This window comes from Trichoderma breve, chromosome 1 (genome assembly GCF_028502605.1).
Source record: "Trichoderma breve strain T069 chromosome 1, whole genome shotgun sequence".
Classification (NCBI taxonomy): Eukaryota; Fungi; Ascomycota; class Sordariomycetes; order Hypocreales; family Hypocreaceae; genus Trichoderma; species Trichoderma breve.
Genome location: NC_079232.1, coordinates 1,316,146 through 1,330,651, shown reverse-complemented (window position 1 = coordinate 1,330,651; position 14,506 = coordinate 1,316,146). Strand labels below are relative to the sequence as shown.

At 52.7% G+C, this 14,506-nt stretch overlaps 5 protein-coding genes across 5 annotated transcripts; 2 read left to right on the top strand and 3 right to left on the bottom strand.

The window, feature by feature from the left end:
* Window positions 1-606: 606 nt before the first annotated feature.
* Window positions 607-2,855, top strand: T069G_00436 (uncharacterized protein; the record flags this gene model as incomplete). The annotated part of the gene is made up of 4 exons (XM_056167646.1): window positions 607-813; window positions 882-1,284; window positions 1,341-1,860; window positions 1,928-2,855. 4 exons carry the CDS (start codon window positions 607-609, stop codon window positions 2,853-2,855), a joined length of 2,058 nt encoding a protein of 685 aa, XP_056032962.1.
* A 260-nt stretch (window positions 2,856-3,115) lies between these two features.
* T069G_00435 (acetyltransferase (GNAT) family domain-containing protein) lies at window positions 3,116-3,628 on the bottom strand (the record flags this gene model as incomplete). The annotated part of the gene is made up of 1 exon (XM_056167645.1): window positions 3,116-3,628. One exon carries the CDS (start codon window positions 3,626-3,628, stop codon window positions 3,116-3,118), a length of 513 nt encoding a protein of 170 aa, XP_056032961.1.
* Window positions 3,629-4,298: 670 nt separating this feature from the next.
* T069G_00434 (trehalase domain-containing protein) lies at window positions 4,299-6,885 on the bottom strand (the record flags this gene model as incomplete). The annotated part of the gene is made up of 3 exons (XM_056167644.1): window positions 4,299-4,544; window positions 4,623-6,589; window positions 6,654-6,885. The coding sequence occupies 3 exons, from the start codon at window positions 6,883-6,885 to the stop codon at window positions 4,299-4,301; spliced, it is 2,445 nt and encodes an 814-aa protein (XP_056032960.1).
* Window positions 6,886-7,289: 404 nt separating this feature from the next.
* On the top strand, window positions 7,290-8,122 carry T069G_00433 (uncharacterized protein; the record flags this gene model as incomplete). Its single annotated transcript, XM_056167643.1, has 2 exons — window positions 7,290-7,635; window positions 7,710-8,122. The coding sequence occupies 2 exons, from the start codon at window positions 7,290-7,292 to the stop codon at window positions 8,120-8,122; spliced, it is 759 nt and encodes a 252-aa protein (XP_056032959.1).
* A 716-nt stretch (window positions 8,123-8,838) lies between these two features.
* Window positions 8,839-14,248, bottom strand: T069G_00432 (formin homology 2 domain-containing protein; the record flags this gene model as incomplete). Its single annotated transcript, XM_056167642.1, has 4 exons — window positions 8,839-10,511; window positions 10,588-12,285; window positions 12,358-13,571; window positions 13,644-14,248. 4 exons carry the CDS (start codon window positions 14,246-14,248, stop codon window positions 8,839-8,841), a joined length of 5,190 nt encoding a protein of 1,729 aa, XP_056032958.1.
* Between the last annotated feature and the right edge of the window lie 258 nt (window positions 14,249-14,506).

Genomic DNA, 14,506 nt, shown 5'->3' with positions numbered 1-14,506 from the left:
AAGTCAAGAAACATCATAAGCCACATAACGTATTGCAAATGCAATGTTGTGACACGTATACAGCCCCCACCCTGCCGGTGAGTGAAGCCCATTTAGAAAGCATCACTGCCACCATTTCCAAGGACTTGACTGCCCTCATTGGAAGCCTCGTCGCACGCCTTCGGATAAAGAACAGCAAATAGAACGCATCAGGCTCGCCCACATCAAGCGTGTGGCTTCTTTCCATGCCGCTCTTGAGGATATGAACCAATGCATCGGGAGTTGATTTGCCAGGCAATGCCAGGGAATGCCAGCTCACGGATCATATGATGAAAAAAAATCTTCCTTTGCCCAGCTCGAGGAACAATTTGATAGACGAGACGTCATCGAGGTTGGACCCGCCGAAGAGCCTCAACGGATTTCAGCCCAAAGGTGACATCTGGTGTGGCCCAATGGGGAAGAGATTGCGTTGCGTGCAGAAATTTTGGGTACACACATTATAAAAGCAGCTAGCCTGTTGCACAGGGATCTTTCTTATTAGAGTTGGGTTGGACGTCACTTCGTAACTTCATCCAATATCAAGGCACCGAAAACAAGCAGCATCGGCCTCACCGGACCATTACAGCAATGGGCAGGCTTCAGGACGTTACCCGCTTCCTGTTGGCGGCCGGAGGGTCTGCCTCTACCGACGGCAAATCAACTCATCTATTCCATGAGGTCAAGAATTCCTTGTTTATGGAAACATGGACGGGTTCTGAATTAACCGACCGCGTGGAAGTAGTAACTGGCGTTAGGAGTGATACATCTGCACCTCTTGTGAACTTGCATTACAAGGTACCCAAGGACTCGTAACCCTAACACACTTACACAAGAGAATTACTGACTATACGACAAAAACATAGAGAATCTTTGTTGTAGATCAAACACACACCCTCAAATGCTTCACAGAGACCTCGAAAGCTGAGGATGAAGGTGATGATGAAGACGAAGAGGAAGAAGAAGACAGCCGCTGGGAGGACGAGGAGCTAGACGATTTGGACATCCGAGTCCACGACAAAAGCCAACTTGCCGTCGCCTGTGGTGAATTTACAATCGTGGTTTTCTACCAAAATCCCGATGGTACTATCGGCGCAATTGAAGATGATGGCAGCTTACATGGGTGGAAGATTGCTCAACTCCCAAACGCTGAAGCTCTTCCTGGAACCCCCATGGCCAGCTTCCAAGCCAAAGACACCGTGTACTTTGTCTATGTTGCTACGGACCAAACCTTTCGTTATTTGGAGCATAGTAACAATGAGTGGAAAGGTATGTAGTGCTACGTCTACAACCTCAAGGCCCAACATCTCTGACTTTGGTATTAGACGCACCCTTTTCGAGTGCTAAGATAGACGGAGCTTCTGCCAAAATATCGCTTGCCGAAGACGAGAAAGCAGAGACTGATCCGAAGCTCTTGATCTTTTGCCTCGCTGATAAGAAGCTGTCTACGATCAAACCGGGAAGCACCGAAGCAGAAACCTGGGGCACAGTGGAAGACGGAGTGTATAAGCCAACGTCTGATCAGGAGAATAACGGATCGCCGCATGGAAGCATCCCGAATCCCTTCCACCCCGGGCATCTCTTCATCTACTCGTCTGGCCCTCCTCCTCCTCCACTGCCTCCTGCTACTGTCCCTGTCCCTTTTCCTGTCCCTTTTCCTGTTGCCCCTTTTGCTTGTTATGAAGACTTCGGTCAATTGAGCTTGAGGGATCATGCTGTTGAATATCAACAGCCCCCTCCTTATGAATATCCCTATGGTCGTTTTGATGAGCGCTATTATGACTCCCATGACGAAGCTCTTCTTCGGCAACATGCCCAGCGACCTGATCCGAGATTTGTTTCGCAGTCAGCGCATGATCCTTCGTGGCAGCCGTCTTACCAGCATCCTTATCGCGCTCGTGATATGTACCAGCGGGATCCTTACCAGCGGGATCCTTATTATCAAGATGGTTACCCGCCGGATCGTTACCCGCAGGACTATTACCAGCGAGATCCTCACCAACGAGATCCTTACGAGCGGGGTCCTTACCACCGTGACCCTAACCAGCCTCCTCCTCAGGAGTTCTCGCGCTCACGGCAACAAGATCCGCTACAGGGGCTCTCACGCCAACAGCAGGGTCCTCTTCAAGAGTCCTCGCGACAGCAGCAGCAGCAACAGCAGCAGCAACAACAACAGCAGCCTCCTACACAGGAAGCCAGAAGTCAACAACAAGTTCCTCCCCAGGAGACTCAGCGACAACAGGAGCTGGTTCATCGCGCACCTACAGTTGAGGATGCAGAAGAAGAAGAAGAAGATGATGATGACGACTCTTCTACCCGGCCTCAGACTGGAACAGAGCCCCCACGCGCTCCTCAACCTAATCGTGAAGAGACTCAGCAACAACAACAACAGCGGCCACAAGGGCAACAAAGGCAACAACAACGACAGCGGCCTCAGCAGCAACAGCAACGTCGTGCCGTCTCGCCCGCTGTCAAGTCGGAAGATGACGACATGGAGGAAGCCCCCCGGCAACGTCGTCCCCAGACACAAGGCCAGCGTGCTCGCCAAGCCCGCCGTCTCACCCCGGCGGACTCCCCGTTTGATGAAGATGAAGACGCATTCCTCCAAGAATTTCGGCGTTATCGTCAAGGAGTGTTTCAGCGTAATCGTCACGATGAACTTCTACGTGCTCATCGAGAAGAACTTCGGCGTGCTCCCCAAGAAGAGCATTCGCGTGCTCGTCGCCCTCCTCCTGAACATCGTGGCTTTGAGTATGAGCCTCATTATCCCTATGCGGCCCATGGGTATGAAGATCATCGTTCACCCTTTCGTGGTCCTCGCACCCGACCTGACCCTATAATCAAATTCCGTACCTACCATTACATTCATTCGATGCGATGTGAACGGTGCCATCGCCGCTATAAGAGAGTGAGCAGAGGCCTGCCCTTTGCACGTAGCGCCGAGTGGGTTAAGAAATGCCGTTGCTAAGGACTTCTAGCAAGGAGAGCAGAGGAAAGCATAAACACACATCATACTGACGCATAAGGTTGCGGGCATGGGCTTCTTTCTTTTTCAAAACAACATCTGTTTAGTGCGTTCATCAGTCTTATCTAGTCTAGTCTAGTTCGTTGCTTTCAATTCCTTGCGAAAATACACTCGTTCATAACCATCCTCAGTCCTCCTCCCCGTCTCCGCATACCCAAGCTTAGCATACAGTCCAATGTTCTCATACATCTTAATATTCGTAAACAAAGCCATCGATCCAATAGCTTTCTCTCTCGCAACGTCCTCTGCAAAATCCATAAGAACTCGACCGTAGCCCCGTCCCTGGGCCGCAGGCTCAACAACCAAATTGTTAACCATGACTGCATCCCCTTCAACATCTATACCGAGAATAATAGAACCGACAATCTTGACGACCTTGTCATCGGAAGTAGATTCTAGGACATAAATATCGCGTGTATTGAGCAACTCGTTGTAATCGGCAACCATAGGCGCGGGGGGTTTCCCTATGCGTTCGATATATTTGGAGTAGCTGGCGTTGACTATGGCTTGTATGAAGGGCACATCTTCAACCGTGGCCCTTCTGATGCTGAGGCCATTCCGTAGAGCTTTTTGAGAGAGCACAGCCATTTGTGGTGGGTTCAAAATGAATAAATTGTATTGTTGGTGGGAAGTGATTCAATGTCTTTGTTGAAGTCGGTTGATTGGATCGACATTATTCGCTGCACTACTCATACACGTCCTAAAACCGGCACAAGCCTGACTCATACTTTTCAACGTCCTCCCTACATGTACTCTCCATCTCTCAAGTGACAACAACATCACCAACTTTTTTTTATTCACAGATGATCGTTAATTGGAGTCTTTCTTCTTGCTCGATTTACCACACAACACAAGACATGTCGTTGAATTGAGTCAGCACACAGGATCCAACGGTAATGCGAACCGCTGTCAGAAGACAGCCGCGAACCACTGAGGATGCGAACCCGCCGATAGCTTCGGCACACGAAATTTCGCCAATCTCTCCTTGCCGAGTCATGGGATACGTGTAGAGCTGCAGACGATATGCGTGCGCTTTACTGGGGGTTGAAAAATTGCGGCCTGAGCGTCACAGGTGCCACGTAGCCCAAGCAAGTCATGCCAATGGCAATCAGCTTCGTTTTCGGCCCAACCAGCCCAACCAGGGTTGCATCCATACATCTGAACCAATCTCTTCTACTGCAGTACTCTATCTTGGCAAAGTCTGGGCTATCGTCTGGGCTATCGTCTAAGGCATCAAACTCTAAAAAAATTTCATCGTTCACAGCTCATCCCTAATGGGCGCCGCCTCGTCCAAGGGCGCCATGGCCATAATCTTCACCACCAAGCTCGTCCATCCAGTAAAGTGCTGCGTGCGCTGGCCAGCACCCGTCTCGGGGTTGTACTGCTCCCAAGCGAAGCCTGTCTCCTCCCAGCTCTTGAATACAGTGTCGACCAGATTCGTGCGTAGCTTGTTGTACAGGCCCCGAGCCTTGCCTTGGAAGGGACCCTCCTGGGTAGCGATTTTCTGTGGGTTGAGTTAGCTTCAAAACCTTGGGCTGCTGGTGCAAGTTGTCCATCGTGACAGCAAATTTGTGAGACTTACGTGGAGTTGTGTCAATGCCATGTAGTTGATGGGCATCCATACTGGGCTGCGCCAGTAGTTCTCTTCCGTTCCGTACAGCGGATCTTGCTTGCTCAAGCTGCGTAGACCATGAGGACTGAACAGGTGACTTTCATCGCCCACGAGGTCAAGAATCTTGCCCAACTTTGCATCGTCAGGCTTCATCAACCCGACCAAAAATGGGAACAGCGAGATGTATCCCTTGTGGCACACGAGAGCATGCTCCTCATATTCATCAATGGTGGCATCGCAGTAGCAGCCATCCTTCTCCGACCAGTGGAGGTCGTCAAGGTTACGCTCAATGGCAAATAGATTCTTCTTGAGCTCGGCAATTTCATCCGCAATGCCCAACGCATCCGCAATATTGATGAGCGACTTGGTCATGAAGCCCACCCACGACATGAGATCCACATGAAGCTCACCCGGGTGCGGCGGCTGCGGTCGAGGGTAATCATCCAGTCCGCTGGTAAGACAATGCGTCTCGGACCGGCCCTTCCACCTATAGGCCTCTTTAGAAGAAAAGGCCTCTCGGTCATATGCCTTAATGTTACCCTTCTGCGTCTTGCGGAACCAATCGTACTGTCGTCGAAGAAGTGGATAAATCTTGCGGAGGAAATCGCCACCCAGCTCCAGATTATCCAGATGAGCATTATACAGGGTCTGGCCTTGAGATAGCGTCTCCTTCTCGGCAGGCGCGCTACCGTTGGCACCACGAAGGCGCTCCATAAAGCCCTCAATGATCAAAAATAGGGTCGGTGGGTTGGCGTAGTGAGGGTATTGGACCTGGAATTCCGCTGGCACTTTGCTTCTGGCCTCTGGGCCAAGAATCTGCTCACGGGGGATCCATCCGTCGCTGTCCATGGTGTTATACCAGCTCTTGACAACCTCGAGCGTCAAGTCAATGTCCCAGTCAGCAATTGGTATGAGGTGGAATCCCTCGTCCCAGAAGAATCCGCGAGGGAAGAATGGTCGCGAAGGAACACTCGTAAACAGCTCGTATGGGCCTTCCAGTTGCTGAGCCTTGCGTGCTCGAGCTTCAGCAGTATCGTCCCAGAAGCCCTCGTTCTCTTCCTCGTACTCATCCGCATAAGATCGATCAATCAGCTGATGTCCCTGGAAATATCCAATGCCTCCAATCAAGTTGGAAAACATGCTCTTGCCAAACTTTTGGTACTTGTCAGTGTTGTATGGCTTTTTCAAATCAAAGACGCTTGAGAACCGCTGTGCAAAAGCCTCCGAAGTCTCTTTGATCTCTCGCGTGACGTCTTGGCTTGTCAATTCCTTGCCAGCCGAGGCCGAGGAGAAGATGACGTCGAATTCAAATGATCCTTCAAACACTTTCTGGATGAGATGGACGTTACCGCCACCAGCCTGGGGCTTGAGTCGGTAGATTTGCCATGGGGGAGGCAGAGTTTCATCAGTGTATTGCTGTTGAACCTCCTGGATGGATTCTTGTAACTGCTGGAATACTGCAGGTTTTGCCTGCCAGATATGTTCGCCAGGGAGGACGAGGCTTCGTACCACGGTCCTATCTCCTCGTCGTGAAGCGGATATCTCATGGTCAGATTCCGGATGGTTGCCGGATCCCTCAGTAATCACAACGGTGTAATCGCTCAAGGTACCGGAGCTTCCTTTCAAGGTGACGTCGCCTTCGAATCCCAGTCCATCGCCGTCCTCACCCTGGACCTCGAGATCTCCTAGGCCTTCTTGGGCAATGTAGTAATGCACCAGATACTTGGTGTCGTCAGGTGTGTCATCACGGACAGTTCCCTTGATTCTCGCAGCCCAGCTGCCACCATGGTTTCCTCCAGGAACTTTGATGAAGGAAGTAGTGATGTCAATGCCGTTGCCTTCGTCGTGGATTGTCTGAACACCACCAGTCCGTGCATCGTACTCATCCCAACCATATCCATGAATGTCCTGGCCTTGCTCACAGGTGTAGCGGAACACTGCCATTAGATTAGCATCAGATTCATAAAAACAATCGCCCTCTCACTCAATCCTCCCACATACACTGCTGGATATCCATGTACGTTTCAGCTCTCCCCCACATCAAGCCCGTCCACAGGCCCTGAGGCATCCTCGGCCTCACTCCGAAATAGAGATTTGGCTTGTAAGGACCCCATAGTAAGCTCTGGTTGTTCAGGCGGCCAATTTCGTTAATCAGGACGGTTTCGCTGCCCGTAGCTGAGGCACCAACCGCCAGCGCGGCCGCAGAGGCCAGCAGTTGGGCAAACTTGGCCATTGTGCCCTTTTTCTTCGTCTTTTTCTCTACAGAGCTCAGCTCTATGTAAAGATAATCACCAGAAGTTCCTCCTCATCCAAAGCAGAGAGAATTGCCAAGTCGAGACTGGCTGTTGATCAGCAACAGTTTCCAGGGTGCAATGAACACGGTGGTGCTGCTAGAGGTCACTGCAAGGCTGAGGAGCTACTCATGCCAGATGGCCAATCAAGCGGCAAAGATGCGCCACACAAGCCACACAAGCCACTCTCTAGTCTTTTTACCCCTGTCATTGTCTTCAGCCTTGACCCAAAAGTACAGCCCAAATTGATTCTAGAAACTTCAAGCTCCAACGTCATAGTCTCCCTCGCCGTTGTGTATTCTCCCAACTTATCAATTACCGCAACTTCAAAGCATATTATTCCAACATGAACGACTCACGCCGCTCCAGGCGGCCCGACAGCCGTCAGATGTGGGATGATTCAGACCGTCGCGACAGAAACCCTCCCCGAGACCGCGAGCGCGAGCGCGGCTGGGACAATCGAGACCGGGAGAGAGATCGTGGCCGAGGAGGAGATCGCAGAGGCTACCGGTCGCGGTCGCGGGAACGACGTGATAACCAGAGAGATCGATCAATGTCACCGGATAAACATCGACGAGATCGTGGGGGAGACAGAAATCGAGGTGGTCGAGACCGTCGCCCAGCACGAGATGGAGATAGGCGGGATAGCCCTCATCGGCAGGACGATTGGGATGATCGCGATGGCAAACGATGTAAGCACATAGACAAGGAACATCACCTTCAAGCTACTAGTATCCTCTCGCTAACATACATCGGCAAAAAGCAGCAAAACATCGTGACGACCGTCGCCGCTCACCATCCCCTTCCCACTCAGCCCTGCCCACCCGCCCCCATCCAGAAAACGGCTCCCGCAAATCCCAGCCCAACATCAAAGTCAAATCCGACAAGCGCAGCCCATCACCCCCTCGCCGAGACCGCAGCAGCAGACGAGACGCATCTCCCTCGCCCGTTAGAATGGAGCAGGACGAATACGACGACGACATCGAAGTCGAAGGCCAGGACGACGACGACGTGGCCGCCATGCAAGCCATGATGGGCTTCGGCGGCTTCGGCACCACAAAGGGGAAAAAGGTCGCGGGCAACAACGCCGGCGGCGTGCGCAAGGAGAAGAAGTCGGAGTATCGGCAGTACATGAATCGGCAGGGAGGATTCAACAGACCGCTAAGCCCGTCGCGATAAAGAGGCGTCTTGTCCTATGGGGAAAAAAAAAGAGGACGCTTTTGGAGGATGGAATATATCGGATTATCAAAGCTTTATTTTTTGTTTACCATTTTCTTATGTAACGATATCCATGATGGCATAGCACTTGGGGTCTTTCTTTCTGGGTTTCAATCTTTATTGTTTACTTTGCTACAGAATGTTTAAAAAAGAATAAATCATATGGTGTATATTACTTGAGCAGGTTTTCCCCCGTCTACGTGATAACGCTGTACATGCGACTACCGCTAATATGCTGCACTATAATGCATACAATTATTTCCTCAACTTCAAGAAACCCAGAGCTTATCCACATCCGCAAAAGGGAATAATAACACAGAAGAATTAAGACCACACCAACAACCACACCCTCGAACGGACAGCCAAAATGCAGAAAGACAATAGTAGCATAGGTAACGTCTATATCCACCGAACCAAATTCGCCAGCTGTCTCTCTTCCAGATCCAAATGAAACGAATAAAAAAAGACGAACAGAAAAACGAACGAAGGAGACGTCTTCTCTTCTCGCCTCTTGCGGCTGTTGCAGTTGTAAACATTAAGTTTGTACTAGGTATGTACTTGCTGGCAGGTATATATGCGTATATATATGCTGATCCATGGTTCTTGTTTCATGGTGAATTTTTTTTCTTTCTTTCTTGGTTCTCTAGAAAATACATGGTGATGATGTTGTGTGACAATTACTCCTGTATCTTCTCGGATTCCTCCGGCCTGCCGTCTTGGCCAGCGTTTTCTTCCTCCTTCGCATCCGTCTTGACTTCTGACGTCGTTGTAGCCTCCTCCTCTTGCTTAGGCACGTCAAGTGTTGGTGTGGGTGGGACATCCTCTGATACCGATAAAATAGAAGACTCATCCTTAGCTCCATCTACTGTGCTGGAGGCCCTCTCTCTCCGTCTTCTTCTCGCTCTCCGTTCTTCCTCTGCCGTCTGCCTCCTCGCCTTTCTCATCGTCTCTCTCCTCTCGACATCCCCCTCGTCGTTTCCATTGCCTCCCTGCATATCTTGTAGCAGCGCCGCTGCTCGGTCAGCCAGATCATCTTCCTTATTCCCATCTCGCGAGGGAGGGGGCAGCGAAACGGGCGTTTGCGAATCTCCGTCTTCGTCAATTGTTGGCTCAGACTTGGAGAAGTTGGTCTCGATGTCTGGTATTTCGTCGAGATCGTTTATCTGCTGCCCAGAGGCCACACGGACCTGGTGGCGATCCTTCAAGCGGGCACGACGGCGACGGTCTCTCTGGTCCCGTGCCTGCGGTGCGGCTGCTCGAAGTCTCTCGAGCAGTGAGTCCATGGCGCCAGTGCTTGATGGCGATGCGGGTCCATTGTCTGCCAAGAGACTTGCCGCCTTCGTCTGCGCATGCTTGCGCTTCATGGAGGCTTCGTTGCGCTTCCTCGTCTCCTCCAACAAAACGTTCTTCTCGCGCGACTTCTTCCACTCCTGCAAAAAGCCGGCGAGCTTGGTGAAGAAATCCCTCCGAGAGTTCTCGTCTGCGGGATCTTCTCCGTAGAACAACATAATGTCCTTGTAAGTCTTCATCATCTCCTCCAAGTAGACTTGCATCTGCTCTGCCTTCCTTCTGGCCTCCTTCATCACTCTCTGAACGACTTGACCAACGCGATCCTGAGGGTGGAACTTCTTGGGGTCGCTCAAGTTGCCATTATCCAGGGACATTTGCACATTCTTCACGTTGGCAATGTAGTTCTTGGCATCGGCTTGAAGCTGTTCAATGTTAATCTTTTGCGCCGTTATGACACCAGTAATGTCATCGGCGAAGCTCTCCCACTCAGGATACTGGTTTCGAACAATGCGCTCCACAAGATCGGCCAGCGTCGATTCGTTCTTGTCATCCTTGACCATGCCCAGTCTGGCGAGCGAGCTGAGCTTGAAACCGCGCGCTTGCTTGTTGGCATCGTTCATGTAGTTTCCAATGTCCAAGATGAGACCAAGGACATTCATAAGTGCGACCGAATCTCTCAATGACTCAGAGACAGCAACAACGTCCTGCATCTTCGCACTGATCTCGTCGTAATCCGATTCGAAACTTTGCGTCAGAGCAAGCGCCCTCATTCTGCTCTTCCAGTAATGATGAAGTTCAAATGCCGTATACAGATACATCTGATCCTGTCGCGTGAGCTCTTCGGGATCCTGTTCACGCGTTTGGTTCTTGGCGTCTGGCCCTGTCAAGTCAGTACTATAGGGTGCCATTTGCTTGGCGACGTTGTCGTTGATGTTGCACATGTCGTCCTTTGACAAGAAGTCCATGATACCCTGATTTGTGATGATGATGTCGTCGCAATGGATAATCATCTGCACAATCTTTTCAACCGAGTACTGAGAGAATTTGGCAAAAGCGATTTCTAGAAGTTCACATATTAGCTCAACATTCTCAAAGGTGTAATGAGAGTAGCACCCCTCTCCACACGATCAACATACCGAATGCTTTCCGAAGGTCGGACGATATAAGCTGTTTCTTATCATCTTTCTTGCCGCCAGATCCACCAATCTTCTTGATTTCTTTGGCCACGAAAAGCTTCTCGACTTCATCCAAAATTCCCCTGCGACTAAGCTCGTTGTACTTCTGTTCTCGTTCCTCGGCAGAGGGGGCATGAGCTGCCCAGTGACTGGTCTCAGGGGTATCAACCTTCTCCCAGTGAAGAGCCTTGAGTTTCTTCTTAGGCCGCATCACTGGCAAACCAACAGAAGGCGAAGCGGAGAAGGCAGGTGTCTGAGGCAAGTAGTGACCGGATATAGCGCCTGGCATGCCAGGAGGCGGTGGTGGAGGCGGAGCCATACCTCCGACACCAGGCATGGGCGGCGGCGGTGGGGGAGGTGGTGGCATTCCCATCGCACCGGGCATAGGGGGCGGAGGTGGAGGAGGTGGGGGAACGGGGAACGCGCCCGGCATCGGAGGAGGTGGAGGAGGAGGCGGAGGAGGTGGAACTCCGGGCAGTTGACCGGGCATCGGGGGAGGAGGCGGAGGCGGAGGCGGCGGGGGTCCTCCGGCAGCGGTGATCTCGACCTTGGGGGCCTCGCCTTCTGCCGGAGTAATGGGGGAGGACGACTCCATGCTCGGGTGGGATGGGCCTGTAGTTGCGCCCTCGTCGGCTTCGGAATCGCTGCCCTCGTATTTCTTGACCTTGGAACCAATCTCGCCGAGAAGCTGTGCCTGCTGCTTTGCATCGACAACTGGTCGTCTCATCTCGATGATTCTCGGGCGCTCGATAACCACACCCTCCTCATCCATCTCGACATCATCTTCGTCAATGGCATGCTGCTCGAGCTTAGCCGGTCGCTTGGACGCTCTCCGACCACGATGGATGGTCCCGAGAACACTGTTAGTGAAGTCGCGAGGTGGTGTACCGCCACCAGGGGGGGTGCCTGGTTCCCCGTCGCCATCCATGGCTTCTCTGAGGGCACGGAGGCGATCGGAGGGACCATCTGAGTCTCCCCAAATTCTGCCTTCCAGCTTATACTGGGTCTTTTGTCGCTCCAGCTGCTTCTGCAGACGCTCCATGAGGCGTTCGCGGTCAAGAATACCTTGCATCTGAGCTGAGCTGGTTTCTTTGCCGGGCTTGCCACTGCTGGCCTTAACAGCATTAGATGCTGCAATGTCCTGGGCATCTCGCAGCATCAGATACAGCTCTCTTGTCTCAAGCTCATAGCGCTGCGCTTCCTTGGCTCGGACGCTTTGAATGTTATTTAATTCGCCTTTGAGGCCGTCTGCCTGGCGCCTCTGAGCCTCAATGAACCGAGACTGTTCGTCTAGCTGCCTCTGCAATTTGGCCACGAGGCCATCGGCTCCGAGCTCCAACTTTGCCTTCATCTCATCTCGCTCCGCCATGGCGGCCTCGGCAATCTGTCGGGACTCCAACGCCTCATCGAGTGCCTGCCGAGCTTCAGAATCGGTATGCAGCTTGTCCAGCAGACTCTGAACCGTGAAGTTGAGACTCTGCTTGAGGTCCATATTGGGTAGGCGTCGGTCCATGGCCACATAGCTGAGCATCGAATCGACGAGCTGAAACATGCGTAGTCGCTCTTCACCATCGTTGGCTCGGATGAGCATGAGGTGCTGAAGCGCGGATACGAAATAGTCATGCGTCTTGGTTCCGTGTAGCTGCTGTTGGATCGTGTCTGCAATTTGAATCGGGTCGGTCAAGTCCTTGGCATCTCCCTCGATATTATCCTTCACACTGCTGTTCTCACGCTCGAGCATATCCTCATAATCAATGGCCTCGTTGGTGCGGAACCGATCAATCTGCTTGTCTAGTAGTTCGTACTGAAAGCCCTCCATCTTGGTCAAGATCCTCTTGATGCCACAGGCGTGGAACTGGGCTCGAATGTGAACCCTCATCTGGAGGTCCTTTTCCGGTGCGTCGATGATCATGTTGACCAGAATCAGGGTGGCAACCGCGTATTCCATCAGTAGGTTCTCCATTCCGATGCCTCCCGTACGAAGCTCATCGCTAGCACCCACAAGACTGCCCATCTTTCCTCGCCCATCGACGGTGACTTCCACCAACCGCATCCAGGCATCGAATCTCCCATTCTCGCCCACTTGAGTCTTGACTTCGTCCAGAGCCTGAATCACTTTCAAGTGTCCTTCGCCGTGAGTGCCCCAGGTGCAGAGGAAGGTCAGAATTTCGCTGACGAGCTTGCGCGTGGTAAGTCGAGATGAAATAAGGCAACTGGCCAAGGCCAGGAGGACCTTTGACTGCATCAAAGCATCGTCGGCGCCGAATTTGTTGTTCATCAAGGCCTTAAGACACTTGACAATGTCGTATTCGCGATCCAAATTCTTCTCCGTCTGTGCAGAGATCGCCCCAGAAGCTGGCCCTCCGTTGGCATTTTTCCTGTTGATCTTGAGCAGCAATGTTACCAGAGCCACTTGACCCTGACATTCGACGAATCGTTTCACCCAGCCAATCTGCTGTGTTCTCAAGTTGACTTCGAGAGACCCCATACCCTTCGCATCCAGCTTATCCTCCATGACCCTCCTGACATACCACTCGGGGGTTCCCTCCTCATCAGAATAGGTGGTTACGTCGGGTGTGGCATACTGATTGGCCCTGGCGGTCTGCTTTCGTTTCTGCTCTCCTTGCCACTCCGTCAGACGGTCCTGGTGCAGCAATGTCCACTTCTTCTCTGCGGGGTAGGCCGTCATCTGTCTCCTGGCTTGCTCGGGAAGGTTGTGCCATCCTCGCTTCTGCATGAGCTGCATAAACATCTGCTCGACAACGTAGTTATCATCAGGCTTGGGGAAGTAGAAACCATCGTGAGCGGTCGGGCCGTAGGCGCTCATCTTGGTTAACCGGTGAGACTCGCGGGGCGAGTGAGGCTGGTGATGTGAGCTCAAAGGCGGCGAGGGCGCAAGCGTTGTGTGTGAGGAGCGGGCGGATGCCGGATTCAGGTAGCCCTGGCTGGAGCCGTAGGGGTTATTGAAGCTCTCGCCTGAAGACCGTCCATAGTGAGGGTTCTGGTAAGAGTCGTACCGCACGGGATACGAGCCGTTGGTTGCGGAGCTGGACGTGCTCCCACGAGCCGGGCCGCCTCCAGGCACAGCTCCGACGGCAGGCCCTGGGCCCCATTGCTGGTACTGGGCTTGCTTGCCGGTGGTGGCCATGGTGATGTTGTTGATGGACATGTTGGACGAGGTGCCCGGGCGCGCCGAGGTGTGGGGGTGGGAGGAAGACATGGCGGACGGATCGATGGACGGATACTGGTGGTAGTCGAAGCCGCTGAGGTTGAGCTGATGAGGCACAGGCTCGCGGCGCCCTGGTACGTTGTCGGGCTTGGGGATGAACTCGTGTGCGGCTGGCGAGCGGGAGCCTGGCGGGACGTCGTAGGGGATGGACGTAATCACACCCGCCATCTGGTTGATGCCAGCATCAGGAGAACTGGGTTGGTCGATCGAAATCGACGACGACTCCCGCTTGTGGCGCGAGGAGCGCGAAGAAATTATGGACGCCGTTTCGAACTGATCTGAGGAGCTCTTGGGATCGATGTCGGTGTAGCGCTTGTCGGCGCGGTGCTTGCCTCTGGAGAAGAGGGATCTGCCGCCAGAAGACTGCCTTGACTTATCGGCAGCGGACGACATGATAATTGATCGTGGAGAGAAGTGGGTAGGCGAAACACGTAACGGCAGCGGAGTGCGAGCCCTGGACCGCTCGCATGATGGAGGCCTAATTTGCTAGCAAGATGGACAGGGCTGGGCCTGCAGTGGGGGGAGGGGGGGAGAGGGGGTTTTCTGGCGGATATTTTTCTTTTCAGGTTCTTTTCTTTCTCTTATCGTTTCTCTCGTTGTTCTAGCTGTCCCTTTCACGGGCTCTGTTGCTTTGTCGTCTCGCGTCTCCCG